Below are 14,383 nucleotides of genomic sequence, written 5' to 3' on the forward strand. Positions count from 1 at the left end.
GCTTTACAAAATTTGTTTATTGTGTATTTAGTTGGAACATAAACTTATAAGAAATTGCTTTGTAATTTTATTATTTTAGATTAAAACGCGATTGTCGTCGTCAACCCATTACTGTTCCACTGCTGGGCACGGGTCTCTTGACTTGACTGGGACTTGAATGACCCCTCGGTTGGTAATTGAGAAAATCTAAATGCCCACGTTTTTCTATGCTGTCGTTGGATTTTCATGTGGTTAGTGTGTCAATGGTACCTACACCAAGTGAAATTTGAATATTCCCTTAGAATTTCTTTTTACATGTTAAGAGTTTTGTAATTTATAAGGAACACCAGGATTGCCAATAAGTCGGATTCGAAGTAAAACTCTTTTTGCGTCTTCTCTGAATTCCGAATACCTTTAAAGAGCGCACATTCCACACCTCGTACGTGCTTTTATATTCAACAGCTAATTTACTGAAGAATATTCAGGCTAAGTTTTATAAAGAATTTTCGCACAAAATTGCTTGTAGAGCCAAGTAACTTTGTGATGATATTTTAAGTGTGTAATACCATTAAATTATCATACGGAATAATATTATAGGCATACGCTGAAAAGTTCCTTGAACTGTTTAGTCTTATTTTTGCTAAAATGTGATTATTAAAGTGGATTTCGTCCGTTATTGTTCGAGTACGGTACTATACTGCTGTATAATTGAAACTTTTAATGAGACTGCTTGAAATGAAAGAAGAATTTTAACTCCCGTAGACTACCTACGGAAGTTAAAATTCTTCTAAAAGTCAACTCAATTAGTTTAATATTTAATTTTGATTTATATCGTCACTAAACACAAACGGCTTGTGTAAGTTTAATATCTATAATGAAGAAATGGTAACGCGGTCGGTATTTGGATGAGTGACTGCTAGAAGCCGTAGCTCTCGTCACCACTCCACTTTGAAGCAGCGTAATGGTACGCTTCCAGTTGGAGGAGATCCGTGCCCAGCAGTTGGGTAAAAAAAGGTTTTCAGCTTGCTAGAAGAAGTAATCAGGGCTTATCTTGAAAATAATACTAGGAAAATGTCAAGTTACTTTACAAAGATTTTAATAAAACTACGTTGCCATCAAATTGGCTTCGCTATAGCAAGAAAAGCTGGAAAAAGGTAATAACAAAAATAAGATATGCAGTTTACTTTAGAAATTGGCTTTTCTTTAGATATCTGTCTCAGTAAGCCTGTTTATTTTCAATAAAGCAGTGATATATCGTTTAATTTTTCTGGCGAAGACAGGTGCAAATAAAACAGTATGAAATATTTCTATCCGCACTTCTTGATTTCTCGAGAATGTTGTTTTAACTCGATTCAATCTCACTCGCTCGATGTTTTACTGTTTGTTGTAGAAGGTTAGTGTAAATTCCAGTCTTATTTATAATTTTGAGTTACATGTATACAACTTGGAATAAAACATTTTGTTCCCTTTTATTTCATATCCGAATTTATTTCTTCTTTTGGGTAATACTTGTGGTAATACCTAGCTTTAATGTTATCTTTACAAAATTAGAATACTTTATGGTTGAGGGTCGTACTATATATAACTAACTTACATTAACCTCTTTATAGCGTTACTGTATTCTATTGTAGTTTGGAGATTGTGGTAAAACATCATAGATTAGTAAAGATTACTCGCTTCTAACAAGCAAATGTAACCTTTTGACAATTGTCACTGTCAATTATTTTTGTTTGAAAAATAAAAAAAAAATGAATTTTTTGGATCATTTACGAATGTAACGATATTTCTTTCTTCACACTTTTTCTTCGATTTCGTGTCTTAACTAAGCATGTCAGCATTATTCTGCGTAAGTTGACAAGTTAACATGACAGCCATTAAACGCCTGACAGAATCGTCAGCCGCTTAAGTCATTTAATTTACTTATCTATGTAAAACATAATCAACTATAATTTGCTTACGTTGCCTCTAAAATTACTAAAGTTATTACAACATTGCATTAGGCATTCCAACTTATCTTCGTAATCTTAAATCGACTTTAAATTAATTGTAAGTATTAGAAAGACTTCTCACAAAATCACATTAAAATGAATATAAAAATCTTTGTAAAATATATATTTAACGCTTTTAGATATATATTTTACAAAGTTCCGGTAGATTTACCAAACATTGCGTATTAAATAGGACGGTGTGTAAATATGGAGTCGGGAAATGTCCAATAAAATCTCTTATGTAAACACTGTACTGAAAGGTTCCGCTCCGCACTTTTGCGGATACAGCGGATTACAATTTTACATTATACTTAAAAATGTAAAATTGTAATCGAATAAAGAAATCGAATAAAGAAATTGTAATTGAATAAAGAAAATCCCACATAAATATAATAACTACGCCATCGGATATAATAGCTTAAATAGATCAAGTCCTGGGAAGTGATAATAAATAAAAAACTGAAGGAACAGGCTCATTCTTAAGGAACTTAAATATGAAAGAAAAAAATCGGGAGACATTTGAGGCCTTAAACTTAAAAAACGATGAATTATTCTGTACGGTGTTATCACATAAAAGTAGGTACATTATTATTAAACAAACGCCCAAAGTGATATTAATAAAATGTCATGGCTGTAATACCATCTTGCAACAGATGCGACATTATGCGATATAATGCGACAAAATCTACGCTGTATTTCCTTATATTATGCAGCGCGAGTATACTAATAGAACTAGACAAAAGCCTTTAAAACGGTATCTGATACAAATGAATACTCCACCTGATGATAGATGGGCACTTCTGTCTTTGAATACTTGTAATCAACCTTAGATAAGAGTCCTATCTGAGAACGGCCACAGATTCTTGGCTACTTTTAAGGCTTAAGTTGAAACTCCACCATACCCTTCAGAGCACAAAAACACTTAAGACTCTTGCGATAAAGTGGTGGTAGTACCTTCGGAGTTGAATACTAAGGGTAATGGTAAAGGGTAAATTTTATAATTACAATTACATAAAATCGTTCTTCTGGTATCATTTTTCGTTGAATAATTATTTTACTGGTACAGGACTTTAATTATTTTTGAATTGCAAAACTATTATATTTGTAATAACAGCCGTAATTATAAATTCCTTTAGATCCGTTTAGCATTAGTATTCATAACCATGTTCCTAATGAATTATTGTGTTTTCATAGAACTATCAAACGATCTTACTTTCTTATTAAATCTCGTTAAATTTTGTTTGACAAAATGTAAATGACAGAAATCTTATTTTATTTTATATAAATCATTAAGAATCTTATTAAGTATATTAGGGTCTTAGCAAATTAGCTACTTTGTTAGCTTAGTTGGCGATTTCATTGATTATGCATCACGTTTTGGCGACTAGCGTTCGGTCGCGTTCGGACGCGAAATCAAAAACGCGCGGTTTAGCGACTGTATCAATACTGCATCTTGTTTTTCGCGTCAGTTACAGTATGTATCGTACACGTTGTTGCGACCGGTGCGCAAATGTGTGCGGGGTGTAGCGTTTGACCGCTGTATCTATCATCCTAAAAGCAGCATCGTTGATCAGCCACGCATGTCCTACTGGGGCAAAAGATCAATCAATTACTGCTGAAAATATTTAAAACTGCACATTATATCTGTCTGCGGTGATATTACTCGAATATTGCAAAGCCGATCGTTACTTTAATGGGCGGCGATAGATTGATTGCAATAATATAGATGAAAGGTTCCATTTAGTAGTTGATTTTCAAAGTATTTTCTTTGATATTTTCTCTTTAAACCCAGTCATTGTTTACTTCGCCACAGTAATTAGGAATGGGCAATAAGTACTTGTTTAATGCCCGGGCGAGACATAAACGACTCGTTTATAACTACAAAGTGTGAACCACAGAAATTCGGGTTACGTTCCTCTTTGTAATTTATTTAGTCGTTCCATTGCTTTTAGAAGTTCCGAGGAAACCTCTTATTGCTTGTCCATTAGGACTTTACTACTACTAAAATTGAGTTCTTTTTATCCAATACCAAGCTTTTGTTCTATGTCACAGACTACTTTTATTAGTATAGTTTCGAGGCTTATTATTATTATTATTAAGTTATCAGTCTAGACAGTCTAGTTGTTTGAAATATGTCTTCTTAATCTGGGATCTAGCATTACACACATCTGTTTGCCTGAGATTTTTTTAAACTTTGTAAAAGACACTTTGTTTTCGAAGGTTTACCACCTTCGAAAACAAACCCTTTGTGGTTCGACTCCGGCGGCACCACCGCCACACCTATTTCTACCTAATAACAGCAGTGTTAGGCGCTGCTGTGTTCCGGTTTGAAGGGTGTAGTAAGGGAGACAGACGTTTCCGAGGCATTCCAGCTTAGTCCTCAGGGATTTTATTTTTTACAAAGTTATGTACATTTTAGAAATTAATTATAACTTGTTTTTACGGCGAGGGAAAACAGTGAGGAAACTTAAACGTCAGGCGTTTAAATTCTAAATTCTTAAAAAAATGTTCTCAAAGGTGTATGAAGTTTACCGAAAGTACTTCTAATTAGCGTGGTGAGCTATGGCCTAAATCCCTTTTACACTGAGATCAGATTCGCAGTGGAACAATAATGAGAAGATGACGACAATGTAGGCCATATTTAAATGTTATATGAGGAGAATAGCTGATTATAATTCTGTGCCACGAGTACCAAACTTAGTTTAAGCTCCGTACGTAATTAGGTTTTGGTCATATATAAGACGGGCTTAAATGATAATTAATGTCTTGAGTTTGCCGTAGCATAAAAATCATATCACAGGTATTTTAAGAAAAATATACGACAGTTAATATTCAGCATATTATTACGAGTATATTCGAAAATAATTTGTCGTATCGTTTCCAAGTAGAGTCTTCAAGTTTTACAACGACCACGTAACTATTTGTAGGTATAATTTGATAATAAGATAAATTGTTACCTTTATATATCACCACTTCTCCTTAGCAAGATGAGTATTAGTTAGTCATTAAATATTATAGTTTTTTTTTTGTGTATTTGTATTATAATAATATGTATTACACCTTTATTTTTATATATTTTTTTCTATATATGTACTTTTATTTATATTTTAAGTTTCATCCTATGCAGTATTCGGTATTATATGTATGTATTGTATGATTAAAATAAATAATAACATATTTTCATTCAGTCTCGTGCACGCATATCCACCAATTGTTAACCCATCTCCTTTTAAAGGTCTGCTGGAAGATGTTTCATTAGGAATAAGCAGTACCTTTGCACTAAATTTTATTTATAAGTCTTTTGTATCAATTAATTATTATTTTCTTTTGTATCAATTTTCGAGGGTAGGTGTCAATAAGTCAATACTAAGTTTTTAGTGGTCTTAACATTTTATTTAATAAAAATAGTTAGACTTACATATTAAAATCCCAAATGTGCCTGTGATAAATCACCTACCAACCAGCACTAATTCCATAATAAGTTTCAATATATAAATCAACTAAAACAGAAAAACTGCAATATGGATTCACTCCAAGGCTCTTTGACTGCTATGTCCGAACTCTTCACCAGTAAGATGGAGGAATTCCAGAAGCAGCTGCAGCAGAGCTCTATAACACCAACTGCATCTGCACTTGCAACAGATTTTGCTGCATTCCGGCACTTTGTTTTATCTGCTTTGAACACCGTGCAAAAGCAGATTGAATTTGTGGCACGCCAAATGGAGCGCCTGGACATGAGGAGTAGGCGCAAGATGTTGCTTTTCCACGGTGTGCCGGAAGAGAAAAATGAAACTACAAGTGTCACCATCACCACTCTTATAGCAAGTAAGCTGAAGGTCGCTGATTTTTCTTCGAACAGCATTAACCGGTGTCACCGACTGGGACGTCCCAGGGAGAATAAACCCAGACCCTTATTAGTGAAGTTCAGAGAGGTCTCAGTGAGGGATAAAGTTTGGTTCGCTAAAACCAAACTAAAAGGCACCGGCGTCACACAGTCTGAATTCCTGACGAAGAGCCGTCACAATATTTTCATGCGGGCTAGGCAATTATTCGGCGTCACCAACTGCTGGACCCGTGATGGTGTCATCAATGTGCTGGCTCAGGATGGCTCACACCACCAGGTGGAATGCCTGGCGGAACTTGATGCTATTCCTAATGTGCCGGCACGTACGACAAGGCCCGAAGACAACAGAGAAGGTACTCGCACTAGACGTCTTCATAGAAATAAGTAAGCCGGGCTAGGATGTAAGTTTGTTCTGACTTATATTCAATACTTCAATTCTTTCGGCTCAATTGTTTTGGCTAATTTTTCTTTGTTTTTTTTCACATAACCACGTAACTTCTGTCATTGTTCTGTTTCTTCGTGCTTTTATTTCTCCTTTTACTTTCTTGTATTCTTGTAATGTTGGTAGATCTTTAGTTGCATTGTTTACTTACTACTTTGAGCGCGGTAGTATGATATTTAACATTTCCTGATCACTAACAGTATACCTCTTAATTCATGTCATGTCAACACTGTATGTATTTACAATAATAACAATATTATAATACTTTATTTATAAGCGAATAATGACAGCGGTCAAACTGACAACTGTCAAACTATTGTTTTGGATAACAGTATTTTAGCCCCATATTTGGATCGGTGTTGCCTAGCACAAAATTGGTACGATAACTGAAATTTCTTTGTGTTATATATCAAACTATCGTGATTTTAATTTTTGTTTTATTTGATTTTATTTTATGTTTTGTTATAATAACTGTTTAATTTTAACGTAGTTTTATGTTGTCTGGCTGTCTTATTTTAAAATTTATGTTAATACTTAGTAATCATTGATTTTGTATTGCGTTTATGGTGTGCTGGTGGGTAGGAGTTAAAGTAAGTTATTTATTTATTTATTTATTCAAATAAATATATATATATCTATTTGACCCTTATTTATTTAACTGATTTGTATATATTTAATCTATTGTTAAATATAGCTTTCAATTATTATTGTTTTCTTGAGTTTGATGTTATTTGATGATAGCAATGAGTGTCCACTTTCCTTTTCTTCTGCCTCTGACGGATTAAGTAGTAACGATAGTTTTGAAAGTATCCCTCCCTTAAATATAACCCTAGATTCTTATTTCTCAGATGTACTGAAAAATTTTAATGTTGTCCATATAAATGCACAGAGCATTTCAGCACATTACCCCGACTTGTTGTCAACATTTGATAGCACACATATTCATGCTATTCTGGTTTCAAAGTCATGGCTTAAGCCTTGTCTTCCATCAACAGCTTATTCTATCCCCGGTTTTCATCTTATCCGCAACGATCGCACTGCTCGGGGCGGTGGGGGAGTTGCAATATACCTTCGTTCCCATATCCCTTTTTCAGTCATAAGTAAGTCACAGCAGGACACTTCTGGGAACGAATCTGAACATCTATTTTTGGAAGTCCATCTTTCCAATGTCAAGGTACTTCTCGGTGCTTTTTATAGCCCCTCACTTAGCGTTGACTATTTCTCCTGCCTAGACAAACTGCTTGAAGATCTATGTCCACTTTTCGACCACACTATTATTATGGGTGATTTTAATACTTGTTTACTCAAGCAGGATGTCAGATCTCACAAACTACTGTCCCTAGTCAATGCTGCTAATCTACATATACTTCCTCTCAGTGCAACACACTTCTTCCCTAACTGCGAACCATCTCTCCTTGATTTAATGATCATTTCATCATTGGATCATGTTGCAAAGTATGGCCAGTGTGCGGCTGAGGGTTTTTCATACCATGACCTCCTCTATTTGTCATACAAAATCCGACCTCCCAAGGCTAAGTCAAGGATCCTCCTTCAGCGTAATTTTAGTGGAATGGATCTAGTTAAACTCCGACATGATGCTGCAAATACTGATTGGGGTATGATAGAACGTTTAAGTACTGTGGACGAGCAGGTGGCACTCTTTAATTCTTTGCTTGTACAACTGTATGACTTGCACGCCCCTGTTCGTCCAGTTCGTATTCGGCATCTACCTGCTCCATGGCTTACTGACGAGGTGAAGACATTAATAAACAAAAAAAATACTGCCAAATCGAAATACAAGTTAGATGCTAGTGATGGTAATCTTGATCGGTACAAATCCGCAAGAAATCGCTGCAATATGATGTGCAGAGATTTACAACGACGCCATATTCACAAATCCGTACAAAATGAAGACCCTAGTAGGGTCTGGAAATTTCTCAAAACATTAGGAATTGGGAAAAAACCTAAAAATTATCATCCAAATAATTTAGACTTAAACGATTTAAATCGTCATTTTTCTGCCACTTCTTGCATCGATAGCAAAACAAAAGATCATACTCTAAATCACTTATCACACTTTCCCAATCCAAATTCTCCTTTGTTTTCTTTTAGTCAATTTTCGGATCGTGATGTGGAGAGGGCGATACTCTCTATTTCCTCAAATGCGGTCAGTAGCGATTGCATTAGCCGTAAAATGATCATCCCACTCCTCGACATACTCCTTCCTACTATTACCTTCATGGTAAATAGTTCCATCCGTAATAACACATTCCCTTCTTCTTGGAAAGACGCCAATGTTATTCCTTTACCCAAAAAATCCAACCCATCCGACTTTACCGATTTCAGACCCATATCCATACTTCCTTTCTTGTCTAAAGTCCTAGAGCGCCTCATCCATCAACAGCTTAGCTCCTTCCTTGCCACTCATGCTCTTTTAAATCCTTTGCAATCCGGTTTCCGTCAAGGACATAGTACGGCTACTGCATTGCTAAAAATAACCGACGACATACGCATGGGGATGGATAATCAGCAGTTGACAGTACTAACGCTGCTGGATTTCAGCAATGCCTTTAACACTGTTGATTTTGACGTCCTCTTGGGGGTTTTGCGTTCTCTCTACATATCTCCGACGGCAATTGATTGGTTTCGTAGTTACTTATTTGGGCGCCGGCAGCGTATTCAAATTGATGACATTTTTTCCAATTGGTCGAGTACAACTGCCGGAGTACCTCAAGGTGGCGTGTTGTCACCCCTCCTTTTTACTATTTTCATTAATTCTATTAGTCTTCACCTAACTTCTCTCTACCATCTATATGCAGACGATTTGCAGATTTACAACCATGCTAGTCTAAGTAACTTGCAGAATGCCATTAAGAACACCAACTCCGACCTGACTTGTATTTCAATTTGGAGTAAAACCTATGGATTGAAATTAAATGCTGCTAAATCTCAGGCCATTATCATAGGGAGTCCGCGTTTGGTTTCAAGAATCGACTGGCACCAGGTACCTCCAATAACACTGGATAACAACGTCATCCCTTACAGTAACGTGGTTAGAAATTTAGGTATCGTCATAGACCAGCATCTTTCGTGGACACCACAGATCACTGAAGTCAGCAAGAAGCTCTTTGCTGCAGTGGGCTCTCTTCGTAGATTGAAAAATGTGTTACCTATTCCCACTAAAATTACGCTTGCGCAGTCACTACTTTTACCTATACTTGACTATGCCGATGTGTGCTATCCTGACATTACTGAGGAGCAACTAAATAAGCTTGAGCGTCTTCAAAATTTATGTATACGGTTCATATTTGGGTTACGTAAATATGATCATGTTTCAGAATATCGTGCTAAGCTCAAGTGGCTCCCAATTCGCCTTCGCCGTAATGCTCACATTTTATCTCTTCTATATTGTGTACTACTTAATCCGACTTCTCCTCCATACCTCAAGCAGCGATTTCAGTTTCTCCATCTGTCCCATGACCGATCCCTTCGCTCCACCGAAAACCATGCTCTCCTTACTCCATTCCACTCAACATCCTACTATAAGAAATCCTTCACAGTTTCAGCTATCCGTCTATGGAACTCTCTTCCTGTATCTATTCGCAATGCTCAATCCCTATGCTCCTTCAAAAATCTAGTAAAATGTCATTATCGTCAGCTCTAACTCTATCTCTGTTTCGTTTCTCTCCCATATGCTCTTGCTATGTGTAATTTTATTTCTTTGTTTGTTTTATCTGTCACAACTCTGTTAAATCTAGCTCCTTTCTTTTTAATACGTATGTCTTTCATTAATTTGTTCCAAAATTTGTATTTTATTCCTTACAACTGTTAACATTTATTTTTGAAGTTGATATTTAGAAAAAAAAAGCTACAATAATTATTCACAAATACAACCCTCGCAAAGTACGTGGCTAGTATTTAGCTAGCACTTTAGAACAAAGGTTAAATCGACGGTCGTTAAAAAATAATAACCATTAAAGCGCGATTGTTCAGCTTATAATTGTTAACAGAGCTTCTAACAGCTACCTATAATATACTAGTAATTGGTTTCGATATATACTCATAGATTAGTAAAGATACTTCGCCGCCTTGAAATTGAATGAAGCCAAAAACGGCTTATTAGTATAAGTTCTTTTTTTGAATTCTTGACAAATAAAACATTTTTAGAGAAAATTTACGAATAAATAACTAATACTGCGTAATTTACATAATAAATAAATAATTATTTCAAATATTTTAGGGACATTTTAGCACGGATACGTGGCAAAACTTTTTTACGCAACTATTTCAATTTTCAAAACTGGGTACATTTTCTTGTTAGGAGTGAGTAATCTTTACTAATCTATGTATTTACTTTAGGTGTAGAAGCCATATTGTGGCCAATTCTGGATTATAGATATTATGGATAGTTTCGCATTTGTCAGTAGCTAAATCGCTTTTCTCGATTATGCGGGTCAATAGGTAACAATATAGACAATGTTTGTGTACCCGGTAAAACGTGGCTAACTGGCCAAAACAATACTATCTGCAATGTTATTCCGCATAATGCAATGTCGGAGTCAGTTTTAGGAGCAATAAGCCAAAGTATTGTGTGATTTGGAATCCAGTGGAACGTTGCGAAACTTTGAACAAGTCGATTTGAACGCCGTTTACAGTTGTATGGATTGAAAGCTCTACTTTGTTCGTTGAAATGGCGAACTTGTGTGAACGGTCAAGTCTTAAACGGTTATCTGCAACCAGAATTACTGTTCCACCTACGTAGTTACGAATACAGTCATACTCGTATCGATGTACCTTAAAGGAAGGAGACGACCCGCGGCGGAGCGGAACCATACCGGTCTGCCGCGCAAAGGGACCCGGGATCGATCCCCGGCCAGACAGATATCTAAATGATGAATTTAGATTTCTGTTTCTGAGTCTGGGTGTTTGTGTATTTGTCTATGTGTGTCTCCATGGCACCCACAACACAGGGAATCCTAGTGTGGGGTTGTGAGTGTTGAAAGCGTTTTCTTTTTTTTATTTACGAAAAATGCATGGGAGTTGTGTAATAGAATCAGGAATTACATGTTTTGGATCTATGCTTGTCTTGATGTGCAGTATGTTTATAAAATAGTAGGCTATATATTATAGTAGTCGGGATTTTTAAACTAATAGCGAGTTATTTAATCATATACCTACCCTAAAAATATCATTAAAATTACGTGAAAGATTTATCTGAAATAAGAAAAACTACTAAAATGGTTTATTCTAGAAAAAAATAACAAAAGATTTATATTAGTCCCTAACTTATTTAAGATTAGTTTTTACAGAGAAATAATACGTAGAAAAGAGATACATCTAATCCAATTACAAGTTAATAAAATATAGTAGACGATGCCTAAAGCTTGGCCTGTCTTACAAGAGCTTTGAGATTAACGTTATCAATTGAAATTTAGTTCGTTTACTAACAAGAGAGTTATACTTCTAAGTTATATCTACTTATAAGTACTTAAGTCGTAATATAGTGTTTTGTTTAAGTCAAGTTCTGATACTTAAGATGATCTACTAAGAGATTATACATCAACATTTTATAGATTTCATATGAACTATAACGTAATTTTGTAGGGACTACTATCTTCACGGGCTTTTTAATCTACTTTAACAAAGCATGTGGATCTGAAGTTCCTACGTATGCTCTAGCCAGACCGATATAGACCGAGATTATGTTTTGCAAAGCTATTAAAACTTTTAAGCCTACATATGAGAAAGTTTCAAAGAAGAAGTAGTATTTATATAAACAAACGGTTGTTTTAATGCTAAAAATATAACATGTAAGGCATCCAAGGGATTTAATAACTTTGGAGACATAGGTATATATTATATATAGAGACACATTGAATTTTCTTTTATGTCCGTTGCCTTCCTTTTTAACGAGCTTATAAGATAAAATCTTTAAATAACATACAAAACTTATGTTTAAAATTCCCTAAAATTCTAAACATCTCTAAGTGCAACTTAGAATTTTAGGGAATTTTAACACTACAGTCAGATATAATTTATTCCTATGAATTGTATGAATGCTATTTTTCCCACTTCTAACATCGCCTAATGATTAGCATATAACCGCATTAAACAAGCATACAAATGAAAGATAGATAATGATTGCATTATGCTTAAACAGTTAGATCTTACCTGAGAGGAGTTATTATAGCCCGGTGGCGGTCCACGGCGATAGCGGTTAACGTAAACACGCTAACATTCACACTTAGCGCCTGTACGAACGGACAGAACGCACACATGAAGTGCGGGAGTAGCCACCGCTGCAGCAGCGCGGCTTGGAACTGCACACACAAACAAACAACATGTTGGACATATAGAGTTATTTGTTTGTTCCTGTAATTACGGGAACAGAATAGGGCTACGGTATCCTCTGGCTGTCGTAAGAGTGGGAGCTCGAACCGCCCGATCAGCGACCCCGGGTTGGACGGCGGTAACTATGTGTGGTCGCATACCGTCTTGCACACCAGACGGTGTGGCCAGCGTCAAGCTCATCTGGGTGGAGCCCAACGGGGCACCGCGCTAAGTGGACTCCGGTTGCGTTCCGTTGGAGATCCCGGAGTCCTCTACGCAGCGCCGAGGACGGCCACCGGCGGGATATTAGTGCGGTAAGAGTCCCACATAACCAATGTCGCTCCCACGGGTACGTTTTGAAGGTTTCTCCTACGTTCACAAAAAAAAGAGTTATTTGTTAGAAATTATTCGTGCCTGGAAATGGAAATTTTCCTGCTGGGCACGACCTTTTTATCGGAAAAAAAGCTACTATGATACATAGTATATTGACAAACTTCACACGCGTATGAGATTTTTAAAGAATTCTCAGAATACTCTTAGGTTTGTTTTCTTTCGTAATTAAAGCATGCAATAGTTATTTTTTTAATGAATTGGAGCTCTACACTTGTACTAGTAATCCGGGGATTTAGTTCTAAAAGTAGCCACCGTTTTATGCGTACAGCGATATAAAGCTGTTAAGTCTTGATTTTGTAATTTGTAGCCAAGATTTACCAACATAATCATCAGTAAGTAACGCATTTAGGGCCTATTAAAGATACCCACTAACGGTCCAATTATTTCAATTCATACTTCTTCGCCCCTTAACCTTTAGTTACATGGTTACGAACTTTACCCTTTGTTTTATTTGTCGTCGCTTAATTAAAAACTTCAAAGCAACAACGAGTTCTTGATTCTCTTGTCAGCCTCACGAAGTCGCTTAGAAATGCCCCGTTGAGAATACACAACTTGTTAGCTCACAAATGCAATGCAGTGGTAAGTTCTGTCATTTACAGTTCCCAGTAGAAATATTATACTTTGATATAAGTTGTAACAACTTGAAGCGTGACTTTCAATTTACGATGGATCTTCTAACACTTGACTTTAGGTTGGTTTGTATTTTATACGTTCACATTATATGCTAGAAACCGTAACGTGGGCAATAATGTACCTCTCAGAATGATGATCTTTTCTACAACTAAAGCTCTTATCTATACTGTGGTTGTCTCGGATCAAGGCAATATGAAATACACTATCACCTAAAATAAAAATCTGAGTTCATTATTTCAATTTGCTTTGCCGAGGATCGAACCCGGAACGGAGCGTAAAAGGCTATTATAGTGTGTGTAATATCACTATCCGTACAACAGCGGTTGTTGTACGGATAGTGATTTACGCTCAATATTAATAATCCATTGAACGAATTTTTGGCTACGAAAGATGAAATTTGCAATACAAATTGTCGAATTTATATCGTCACACAAAAGACACAATGATTTTAACAATAGCGGATGCTATAATATTGCAGAATAGCTAAAATCTACTAAAATGAACACAAAGTTAATTTATTTAGTAAATAGCAATTAGCTTCTGTTCAGTCGCTCTTGCAGCCTCCCTAAGGACTGTGACTACGAAAAAGCTGCTTCTGAGAGAGCGAAGAATACTAATAACATCAGCTTTTAAGGATGTGATAAGCGAAACATGCCCAGCCTATGCATTCTAATTTAGTCTTCAGGGGTAGCAATGCATCTGTCACCAATCACTAGTAGGACTCTAATTTTATCTGGGGCTTGATTACGAATGTCTATGGGAGACAGTAGCCAC

General features: G+C 36.0%; 1 protein-coding gene across 1 annotated transcript in view; it reads right to left on the minus strand.

The window, feature by feature from the left end:
• The window catches only part of NGR-A23 (neuropeptide receptor A23), a 94,747-nt gene that overhangs the window by 21,351 nt on the left and 59,013 nt on the right, over positions 1 to 14,383 (minus strand). Inside the window, exon 4 of the mRNA XM_073084242.1 lies at positions 12,425 to 12,573. Within this exon, the coding sequence (XP_072940343.1) occupies positions 12,425 to 12,573 (149 nt within the window). The remainder of the gene's footprint in view (positions 1 to 12,424; positions 12,574 to 14,383) is intronic.

This window comes from Epargyreus clarus, unplaced genomic scaffold, assembly GCF_041222505.1.
Source record: "Epargyreus clarus isolate Ecla_fem2 unplaced genomic scaffold, WU_Ecla_fem_2.2 ptg000021l, whole genome shotgun sequence".
NCBI classification, from domain to species: Eukaryota; Metazoa; Arthropoda; class Insecta; order Lepidoptera; family Hesperiidae; genus Epargyreus; species Epargyreus clarus.